This window comes from Crassostrea angulata, chromosome 10, assembly GCF_025612915.1.
Source record: "Crassostrea angulata isolate pt1a10 chromosome 10, ASM2561291v2, whole genome shotgun sequence".
Classification (NCBI taxonomy): Eukaryota; Metazoa; Mollusca; class Bivalvia; order Ostreida; family Ostreidae; genus Magallana; species Magallana angulata.
Genome location: NC_069120.1, coordinates 47,587,613 through 47,599,640, shown reverse-complemented (window position 1 = coordinate 47,599,640; position 12,028 = coordinate 47,587,613). Strand labels below are relative to the sequence as shown.

General features: G+C 33.5%; 2 protein-coding genes across 2 annotated transcripts; one reads left to right on the top strand and one right to left on the bottom strand.

Annotated features, from left to right (window-relative positions):
- Positions 1-1,185: 1,185 nt before the first annotated feature.
- LOC128165525 (PRELI domain-containing protein 1, mitochondrial-like) lies at positions 1,186-2,098 on the bottom strand. The gene has a single exon (XM_052830160.1). It carries the CDS (start codon positions 2,036-2,038, stop codon positions 1,406-1,408), a length of 633 nt encoding a protein of 210 aa, XP_052686120.1. The 5' UTR covers positions 2,039-2,098; the 3' UTR covers positions 1,186-1,405.
- Positions 2,099-2,305: 207 nt separating this feature from the next.
- On the top strand, positions 2,306-12,028 carry LOC128165522 (uncharacterized). Its single transcript, XM_052830159.1, has 11 exons — positions 2,306-2,433; positions 2,691-2,791; positions 4,034-4,180; positions 5,775-5,927; positions 6,170-6,264; positions 6,555-6,678; positions 6,910-7,011; positions 7,224-7,292; positions 7,787-7,927; positions 11,442-11,517; positions 11,705-12,028. The coding sequence occupies exons 1-11, from the start codon at positions 2,349-2,351 to the stop codon at positions 11,827-11,829; spliced, it is 1,218 nt and encodes a 405-aa protein (XP_052686119.1). The 5' UTR covers positions 2,306-2,348; the 3' UTR covers positions 11,830-12,028.

The following is a 12,028-nucleotide window of genomic DNA, read 5'->3' as shown; positions in this document are numbered from 1 at the left end:
TTTACATAGTCTGAACAAACCGGTATATAATGACCAACTCTTTAATAGGTGACAGAACCACATATAGAAGTGTCTGTATATGTAGCTCCCATTCTGAAATATTTGGATGGACAATCTGGGAGCTATAGTCCCTCATCGGCTAAATAGTTCCAATTTATTAATATGGCTCACAAAAGCAGGAGCCACATGTACACCTCCAGATCAACAACAACAATAATTTACTTTTACTCAAACAGACAACTGAAGAGACTTTCTCACGAACACAGAGAGAGAGAGAGAGAGAGAGAGAGAGAGAGAGAGAGAGAGAGAGAGAGAGAGAAATGAATTTGGCAGGTCAATTTGATAGTTTTGAATTACAACTAGGGGGTCACATCAACAATTTGCTGTATATCCATTTCATCAGATTTTTTTTTTTTAACTTAAAAATCCAATCACAAGGAATATTGTAAAAATTGCTGTGAGAGGCCTTCTTAATATATGTGCTTTTTCCATATCCAAAAGATTTACTGTAACACTTTTCAACTGAGTTAGTTGGTGGTATTAGAAAGTTAAATTGGAAGAGAACATATAATTTAACTTTAAAGGGGCATGGTTACGATTTTTGTCAAATTTTATTTTTCTTATTTTATTATTTACAGTGCTTTATGAATGCATTTCTAATGATCAAATGAAATTTGGGTGCCAGTCGTTGAGTTTTAGGCAGGATAAAGGGCTCGCAATTCTTCTTCATGTAAACAGGGCTCGTGCCCTGTTTTTGTTTACATAGGTTCAATTTACCAGTAAAAATCTTTTTTTAAACTGATTTGTCTATCCTCTTATTCATTTTAAGCATGAATTAACAATTTAACAGTTCCAAACGATTAACACATTCACTTTGTGTTTAAAATTAGAATTTTCACTTCAACATTCAAAATGTAAACAAAAGCTTTATTTACATAGCAAAGAATTATAAGCTTTGTAACTCGCTTATAACTCAACAAATTACACTCAAATTTTGGTTGCCTTTTTAAATGCCTTACTGAAGCATTGTAAACACTTAAATTGAAAAAATAATTTTTGACCAAAATTGTGACCATGCCCCAGCCAATGTGTAAAAAACATTTTAAGACAAACTGACCAAAAGTCAAGATTGATCTCACATATAGTAAAACATACAGCTTGAGTAAAATGAAAAGCAAAAACTAATTACAATTTCATTGTTTTAATGAAATGTACATATGTCTCTGAAATGTATAAAAATGCACCAGTATGATTCAGCTCACAAGAGTTATATTGCTTTCTTTACATCAATCAATGGAATAATGATGAAATATTCACCAATTAGGAGTACCAGGCATTTAAGACATATGCACAACTAAGGAATGATTCCATCTTGTTCGCTTCGTATCATTGCTTATATGAGAAGCTATGTTTTGGGAATAAGCGGCTTGATTTTCATGGCATATTCTGTCGCTTTCTTGGCCCCTTCTGTCATCATCTCCTTTGACATGTACATTTGTCCTGGAATATTCATGGATAGTGATTGGTCATTGCGAGAGAACATACTTTCTAAGACATGTCGGAATCCTTCTGTTGCTTTCAATGAATTTTTCTTGAATCTCTTATGGACGAAAGAACACACTGGACCACTGGCTCCAAATCGTAAAGGAGAAGAAATCCATGCCTTCCTTTCACAAACAACCATATCCTTGTTCTCCGGATCTTGTTTGTAAACAACTTTCTCCTCAACAGATACGATATGTTGCATTGCAATGTTTCTAGTGTAAGTCGTAATAAGTTTTCGTATGGGATCGACAATTGACTCTTCGACGATGTACGTGAAACTTTCACCACCCGAAAATTTCTTCACCCAATTTGTCATTTTGTTGGTTTTCCGCAGAAGGCGTTTCGAGTATAGTTCTTGGTCGATCACTTTCCTCGAAATCACATCCTCTGACAACACATGTTTAGCAAATGGATTCGGATATCGCTGCCAAAATGATACCGCTACCTGTTCCCAACAAAAGTTCAACATAGAACTATCACTGTAGAACTTCATCTTCCACTCAGCACGCCGTCCGTCACCCAGGTTCGCAATCGACCTTCGAAAAGGACGTGTTCGATTTCTAATTATTGAACATGATTTCAACGTAATATGTAATATCTTAACCAATTTATGATAAATTAATCATAGAAAAAACCCAAACCAATTCGTATAGAATATAAATGTACCTTGGTTCAAAATACGATACTGGTCTATTTTCTATTAGTCATAAACAAGTATCGTGTATTTTTTGTAAACTGATCGAACCTTCGAAGCTCTCCAGTGAAAAAAGATTTTCAAGCGCCTGCGTAACATTGAACATGGAATGATAACTCACACACGTGTTTATTTTTATCATACTGACAGCATGGGGAAAAAGAACTTCAAAAAGAAGTTAGGTGCCTCACTTGGTAAGAATAAAAGAGAAACAATACATATGTCGATTATGAAAATTTTCCTGTTCGTCTCAGATAATTTCAAAGCACCTACCACCAAATCTGTGAGCCCTGTGACTGTGTTATGTTCACAATTTATGCATTTCATAGAACTATTTATCCTCTTATACACACGTTCATTTGCTTGGAAGACTTTGGTTTGATGTAAATTTGTGTATGTAAACGGTTAAATTTGTTTATAATCCATTAATCTGTTAACTATACATTTTCAGTTGAAAGAAAGAAGAACTTGCAAGAGGCTAGAAAAGAACTTGCAAAGTCTTCATCTGCAAAGACAAAGATGCAGTACAGCGCTGACCAGATACTGGACAAGGTGTGTAAAAAACGGTAGCTCCACGGCAAAGCGGGTTGATGGACTGTGGAGATACAGTTCCATCCATACAAAAACCTGTATATTTATTGCACACAATTTAGTTTGAACTTGTTAAACTTATTTATGTATATTTATAGCACACAGTTTAGTTTGAATTTGCTAAACTAATTTAGGAATATACTCTGTTAATGGTTTTATACCAAAAAAATCCCTGGGATGTTTTACTACTGGTTCATCTTTTTCATCTTTTTACTTGCCTCAAACATTTTCCTAAACACACTAACTGACCTAATGGAAAGTGAAGTATGTTAAATTCACATCAGGATCAAGAGTCGCCAGATTTACAAGTGTAAGCAAATGTTTACCATACCATTTTAATTACTGGGCTGGTGAGGGTGTTTAAAAGATATTCAAAGACAAGTAATTAAAAGTAATGAAATCTAAAGTAAAATGTGTCCTGGAGTTTTGGTATCAAAATGTTCACTGAATATAGTCTTTGATTAGTTTCTAAAGTACACAGTTTTTTGTTTGGATGGATCTGTAGCTTCACAGTCCGTCAACCCGAACTTCCCACTGAGCTACAGTTCTGAAGCTAGTAAAAAGGGAGAATAAGTACATGTATTAGTATTATTTTTTTTTAAATCTATTCATACCATATTCACCATTTTTGAACAGTTGAAATTTCAATCTCTCAGTTGAATGCATGCTAAAATCAATAACTGGATTTATTCTTGTTTTTTGCAATTTTGAGGTAGGGGATAATGTTAGCATTATTTTAAATTTATGAATTTTCCTATTCATCAATTAAAGCTTGAAAAAGTAAATGAAAAAAAATAGTGATAAAAAACACACTTTAACATGTTTAATCAGATATCAGATTGAAATTAGTCTTAATCATTGAAATACCTTTTCTGTTGAATTTGGTGTACATGATTTGCAATCACATGCATTGCCGTTTTTAATTAACCCCAGTTATTCCCTCCAAAAAGATTACGGTATTTACTGTAACAGGTCAGGAATTTACAAAATAGTGTACAACATTGCTAGAACTTATTGTAATGCTGGGGATCCCAGGTAAACTTTTGGGGGGGATTAATTTTTTTTTTTTAATCCAAATTCTGTATTCAAAATCCCAACAGTGAAATAATATATACATACCATCTTTATGTATTACACAGGTTGATGAATACATTGATCCAACAGTGAAATAATATATGCATACCATCTTTATGTATTACACAGGTTGATGAATACATTGATAGTTTCCAGTATGAACTGGCTCAGAAATTTTGTCAGCGGGCTTTGGAAATGGAACCTGACAATATCCGGGCCTTGGAAACAGCAGGAAGCTTACTTCTAGAGCTGGGAGACTCAGAAGCTGCAAAGCAGGTCCAGTTACACTCATTATATTTAATGAAGTTTTCGTGTTGAAAATTATATTTGCATTTTTTATATATACCCTAGTACTTAACATTTTTATAAACCTAAAACAAAATTACTGGTAAAGCTGCTTTGACCGATTTTGTATTAACTTCTATATTAGCTTTAAAATGATTTTATTTAACAGTTTTTTTACCGCTAATATGTGTATAACAATAGCCATTGCACTAGTTTTCCTGGTCAAATAAGCCATATTTCAATGGAAAAATGGTATACAAAATTTGTTAACAAAAACAAATTTTACATTAAATGGAGCCACATTATTTTGCTCCATATTAAGACCGCGGAACATTAACTGGCAAGATTGGAAATATACAGCTTACGTCAGTTTTACTTGTTTGAAATGGGCGGGAACAAATTGACACGGACGTCTGAGAAAACATTGGATTGAAACTGTAGTTATAGGAAATGTATTTTCAATCCACCTCAGCATTTCTAACTTGCATACTAATGTAAAGCGATCGGAAAACATTTTAATTAGTATCAGAAAAGCGGTTGAAAAACATTTTATTTCATCAATAAGTATATAATCAGCAAATTTGAAAAGATACCAATTCGGAGATATCATACGCAGGGCAAAAGCATTGTCCGATGACTTCTTATATGAGACATTTTATATATTCTATTATTGGATATAATTGGGAACTTTAACTGTTCTTCTCTGTGAATACACCCCGTTTCAATTATGGCCCCACTTTATATCAGACTTGTGACAACTGATTTTCTGAAGTCATCGGACAATGCCTTGCCTTGTGTATTATCTCCCGAATTGAGATCTTCTCATATAATATGCTTATTATATATTATTGGTAAAATAAATTTTTTTCAATCACTTTGCTGATACTAAATATTATGTTTTCCTATCGCTTTAATTAAAATGTATATAGCAAGTTAGAAATGCCGAGGTGGATTGAAAATACATTTCCTATAACTACATGTACAGTTTCAATCCAATGTTTTCTCAGACGTCCGTGTCAATTTGTTCCCGCCCATTTCAAATGTTTTGACTGCAACAAGTGAAATTGATGTAGCTGTATATTTCCAATCTTGCCAGTTAATGTTCCGCGGTCTTAAGATTCGCCTTCAACATCGAGGCAGATATGATTGTATTACGACTTTGACAATCGCTATTCATATAATAGGAATTCAGATTTCAAATAAAAGTTTTGGCAAATCAAAAATAAACTTGTCTACATTTTGTTCACTAATCATTCTGAAGTTTGTTGTGTTTTCAATAAATTCATAATTTGCATATTGAATAAACCCAATCAATCAGGGGACAAAACCAAATGGTGCCCTTTTCATGAACATGTGTATATACATGTATATGTACTGTAAACTCACTTATATTCGTAATTTAAGAAATTTTCATGTGGTTTGTTATAGCGGAAGGTGTTGCAGTTATTTTTGGAAAGCCTTGATCACGAAAATTAGTCATTGAACCTTTTCTTCTCAGGCAAATGTAAAATAAAATTGCCCCGAATGAAAGTTGGATGATTCGACATTATTGGTACATTAATTTTAAAGAACTGATTGTTTGTAGTGCTTTGGTCGAGCTGTGGAAGTTAATCCTGACACTGGACACAGTAAATATATGTATCTTGGTCAGCTGTTTGAAGGAGCAGAAGCCATTCAGTTCTTTCAGAAAGGAATTGAGTTGATGGTTAAAGAGCGAGAAGCACAGAGTGCTCAAGAGGTATACAATTACATTATTTTAGATTTAAGGAGAATATTATACTATGTGTTTGTAAAACATAAATGGAAAATAAATGGAGCTTTATTAAAATCATAGTTAAACTAGTCAGTACCTGTGCTACGTACATGTTTGAATATTTTGTGATTGAATACCGGTAAATGGAGATACAATTATAACTTGTAAATTAGTTGGAAGAATTATCTGATAAATGTGATTGTAGTGACATGATTTTCTTGACACAGTTAGCAGCAGCCTGTGGGGGAGAGGAAAAGATCAGTGGGAGGGACATCTCTACTGCATACTGTTCTCTGGCCGAAATCTACATGACAGACTGCTGGTAAGTAAAACATACAAGCAGCATCTTTCTGGGTTTTTTGGCATTCATGTATAGGCTGTTGATGCTTTGAATAAATATGCATATGCAAAGGAAAAAGTTTTTTTCATGTACCAATAGTCAATGTTGAAAAATAATGCATCCAAAGAAATCATGCAGATGTTAATGATTTAAGTGTTGATTTTAGTATAATGATGCTTTAAAGCCTTCACATATGATTCTTAGATAGTGCTTAAGTTACATGAATCGAATACATAATATTTTATATGAACAGAATTAAAAAATTTTTGTAGTGATGAACCTAATGCTGAATCAGAGTGTGAGACCGCTATCAACAAAGCTATAGAGGCTGATGGGGAAAACCCCGAGGCCTACCAACTCAAGGCCAGCTTCTATCTATCTAAGGAAAATAAACAGGTAGTGTGTGACAGTGTGATAATTGATTGACGAACAAGATGAATGTAGAGATATTGTGTGGACCATCTGCTTCATTATAACTAAATGTAATTTTCAAAATTAAGTCACTCTGTAGAATGAATGTTTTTTAAAGGCATCTCTATTGATAAGAAAATTTGTTGTTCCTTACTACCAGGTAAGAAATATTAGATAGTATTTGTGCTGGATATTCAAAATTGTTCAGTTTTTTAGGAGGCTTTATCCATGATAAAAAAAAGTGCATCACTATGGTTACCACATTATCAAGCTGTTGACCAGGACAAAATTACAGATGAAGAAAGTGACCCCGTGGAGGTAAGTCAAACCCCCAAATTGTTGTGTTGCATCTATAGGAAAAGGAATTATTCATCAGTATGTTAAGATGACACTTGACAAACATATCATATTCTGTAAGCATGTTTATATACATGTACATGTACATTTTGTAATTGTTTGTGTAAACTGAACTTCATGTCAACTTTTCAGGTTTGAGGCTAAAATCTATCGTTTTTATTGCATTTCAATAGGTAGTGCCTCTATCCTATGATGCCAGAGTAACAACAGCCAAAATATTGATAGAAGTAGAAGAATTTGAGGTACAATTCCATTTTGCCCAATGGTGCCATTTAATAATTTTGTATATTTGATTGTGGGAGTCAGAGCTGAGAAAGAAGAAAACATTCTATACTTAATGATTTTTTTTTTAATTAAAAAAAAAAAATTAACAAATTCAACTCAATTATATAAATTCGGGTTTGAAATTGTTTGAACAATTTTATTGATAACTTCTCTTCTCCATGCATATATCTAAATCAACATCTTGATTTAGCAAATTAGAATCACCCGAGAAAACTCAGAATTTTAGCTAAGTGGGAAGACACCTTATGATTATAACTTTGAAAGCTAATTTGTTGAATTGAATTGACACCTTATGATTATAACTTTGAAAGCTATAAACTTTATAATTTGTTGAATTTAGGGCCTACAGTATCTGACAACATTCATACATGGAACTTTTATCTCTATAAGAATATAGAACCATTTTTAGTGGTCATATTTATAGATATTTCCTGTTGATTCATATTTGTAGACTGCAGTTACTGTTTTGGAAGGCTTACTGGATGAGAATGAAGATGACCCACAGATTTGGTATATGATAGGATGGGCTAATTATTTACAAGGGGAGGATTACAAATCAAATGCAAGATTTTATCTCAAGAAATGTAAAGAGGTAAGTTACAATATTTAACAAAAGATTTTCTTCTTTAGGCCAAAAAGAATTAATGATTTGTTTCTCAGGCACCACCGCATCAGTAAAATCACCGCCGCATCAAACTTTTTTATCGTAATTTTTCCGGATTTTTCATATTTTATCAATATCGATTTTCTCTATTATAAAATCAATGTAAACAAACGCTCAGAATAAAGGGTTGTCTCTGTCAGTAAAAAACGTTATTTTATCTGACACATCTACCCAGTGACCAACCTAAGGGGCTACTTGGGCTAAATACAAGTTTATGTGAATATAAGTACCCGCTTTGTGGTCGGTAACTTCGCCAGAATTTCCTCAGAAAGAGAGGTTGAAGTTGCCCTGTATTCTGAGTTCACGATCGTGAAAGTTAACCCCAAAAGCAATAAAATGATAATCATCTAATTCAAAAGACATTTTCATAGCCTAAGTTAAATCCTGTTGTGATTAATAACCAGCGACTGTCTTATTTTTAGAGGTTATAAATACGATGCATTCTCATACTGTGCACTGAAAATTACAACGGATGTTTATAACTTTAGGTGCTGATATTACAATTAGTTAATAACTTGTAATTAGTTAATAACTCTGCCAAGTTCGTGCCAAAATAATTTTAAACCGTTTGTCTACAGTTATCTTTAAAATAAAACAGATCCAACTATATGACAGTTGTAATTGGGTCAAAGGGTTGGACTAATACATGTACCTCAAAATACACTGAAACACATAGACTGATTTCATTTGTCATTTGGCTAACACAATTACGAAACATTTCATCTACAAAATGTATGAATACACCTAATAGATTAAATTAAAATCAAAGGCCTGAAGGCCTGAGCAGCGCATCACATTGAAGGTAGCTAAAAACATCACTACAGGTTGTTAAATATCGCCATTCTACACATGGGGAAGGTGGCGCACTTTTCCTCATTCAGTTGGACATCGTCTTATTCGTTTTATCAAGTGATAAAATACGAAATCTGTTCTTAGCTATAGGAAGACAGCAACTTACTCTCATTTTAATATGAATTATTTATATACAAAATTATTACATATTTTTTACCTCCGATATTCGAACAATTAACGTCGCCGCTTTTAAATTGAAGTAAGAACTGTTGTTATGCAAATTATCTCATTGGTTGACTGGTCCTCTGTCCCTATCGTAAATATTGCAGGCATTGCCAGTCTCTCTCATCTGCGTATTAATCTTTGTTTGTTCTTTCATTGATGTGGATGTTTTTTTTTTCAATGTGTAAAGAAGATATCTATTGTAATGATTTGTTGATATTTTATAAACGAATACTGAATATATGTTCCTGGTTGAAAATACGTTACAATCAGAACGGCACTATACATTTATTGGCGCATTGATACTTGAGTTCTATGACGCCGCTTGTATATAAGCCGAGAGAAGTGAGCTGACAGCAATGAGGCTACATTGCTGATAGCGATGCGCCTCAAAAATGGATAAGATTTCAAATTTTTTAGGAGTTGTTTTATTTTTAATTGACTTGCTTTTAATCCAATTCAAATTAAGGTTGAATCTGTATATTCTATACATGTATTATCATTAGCATTATGCCATTTTCAAAGCTGATTTCTCAAATTTCTCCCTATTTTTCTGTGAGGGAGAATTTCAGAAATGAAGTCTTCCTAAACTAAATTTGCTCTAGGTTGGTCCCTGTTAACACTACCACTGAAATTTCTCTGTTATCTTAAGAAATTGAAGCCTCTGTGATATTGCCTAGTAGCAGGAATAAAGGACAATTGTATTGTTCGAGAATTTTATGATGTCTAATTTACTTTTTCTTGATTTCTGTCCTCAAGGCACTGAAGATTGATAAGAAAACACCCCAAATGAATGCTTTATTTGATACATTTTTAATTGGCAAATTCAAATAGTGAAATGCCATAGAAATTCCCCTATTTCAGTTCAGACTTGTGTTGTTACTGTGGAGGGGAAAGATGGGCCGCAAAACGAAGCAGGGGCACAAACCATTTGTCATGTTTGTTCATCTGCAAAAACTCAACCTTTGAAGAGGAAACAGAAACAGCTAAAAAGAACAAATTAAAACAAATATTTAAACTTTGCCAATGTATCAGCTTGATGAATATCTGCTGATGAGTACACAAATAAAAAAAAAAAACCTGCCTGCCTCATCAAAATTTCAAAATTTTGGGTCGAGAAACTAATGATTAATTTTTTTTGGCCTTAAAGATCAGTTATATTTAAATTGTAAGAGTTTTTAGCTCACCAGAGCTGAAAGCTCAAGTGAGCTATTCTGATCACATTTTGTCTGTCGTCCGTCTGTCCGTAAACTTTTCACATTTTCAACATCTTCTCAAGAACTACTGGGCCAATTTCAACCAAACTTGGCACAAATCATCCTGAGGCAAAGGGGATTCAAAGTTGTGAAAATTAAGGGCCACACTCGTTTTCAAGGGGAGATAATTAGAAATTAATGAAAAATTTCGAGAACCAGAAAGCCAGGAAAGCTGAAACTTGTGTGGAAGCATCCTCAGGTAGAGTAGATTTAAAGGTGTGAAATTCATGACCCCCGGGGGTAGGGTGGGGCAACAATGGGGGATCGAAGTTTTACATTGGAATATATAGAGTATAGAGTAAATCTTTAAAAATCTTCTTCTCAGAAACTAGTCAGCCAGGAAAGCTGAAACTTGTGTGGAAGCATCCTCAGGTAGTGTAGATTCAAAGTTGTGAAATTCATGACCCCTGAATGTAGGGTGGGGCCACAATGGGGGTCAAAGTTTTACATAGGAATATATAGAGTAAATCTTTAAAAATCGTCTTCTCGGAAACAAATCAGCCAGGAAAGCTGAAACTTGCGTGGAAGCATCCTCAGGTAGTGTAGATTCAAAGTTGTGAAAATCATGACCCCCCGGGGGTAGGGTGGGGCCACAATGGGGGTCAAAGTTTTATATACATGTAGGAATATATAGAGTAAATCTTTTAAAATCTTCTTCTCAGAAACTAATCAGCCAGATGATTCTTTATAATTGTTAAGACTTTGGCTCCAGGACAATTCTTTGGCCTCACAAGAAGGTTCAGAGTTTGATGTAGCTTAATATCCCATATATAAACAATTGTAAAGGATCTTTTTGAGGACTGCAATACTCAACATGTGATATGACTATAAAATCATCATGTTAGAAAGGGGATTATAAACATAAGAATATCCAGTGGGAAAAATGGATTTTATTTATACAGGATCTACATGTATTATTGTACATTGTCCAGATTGTTTGTATTATGACTCCATTAAGCTGATTTTATCATACCTATTGTTCCTCAGGTGAGCGATGTGGCCCATGAGCCTCTTGTTTGTAAAAGGTACAGGAAAATTACTGAAATACAAGAGGTTTTTAATTAAAAAATTATGATATCATTTTGAATACAAGTTCTTCCCTCTTTTGCTTCAATTGAAGTTTTTGTTTTACTGGATTTATTGAAACCAAATTTTACATTCTTTATTCAAAGGTATATGTGAAAACAAAATATGAGGATGAAGGGTTATTGAAGCACACAGAAGAACTGCTTGCAGAGCTTGGTCCAGGTAAGGCATACACTATTTGAAGTTTTCAAATTTATATAACATACATATCAGACAGATAAATAATGGTGTTACCAAACATGTATGATAATTTTGGACAATTTTTTTCAGTGCTTTTTATCATGATACATGATTATAAAGAGAAAAAGTTGTAAGTTTTGCATTCATTGTATTGTGATATTGCTGACAGGTAATGATGATGAAGATGATGATGCTGAGGGAGATGGTGATGATGTTGAAGACTTGGAAATTGACAGTGACTCTGAAAGTGAAAGTAACACAAATAATGACAGTGAAACAAAAATGGAACATTGATATGATTGATATGATTGTCTCAAATGGTTGACTGGATCTGTGGAACATGATTTAATGGCTTTTGGGTGCCTAAACTGTTATAAAACTGCATGAGGATTTTTCCTGGATTTAATCATGGAATTTTACAGTTTGTAAGACATGTACACAGTGCATGCAATATTTGTTCTTTATTGTTATTATTAATAAAATGTTATTTTAA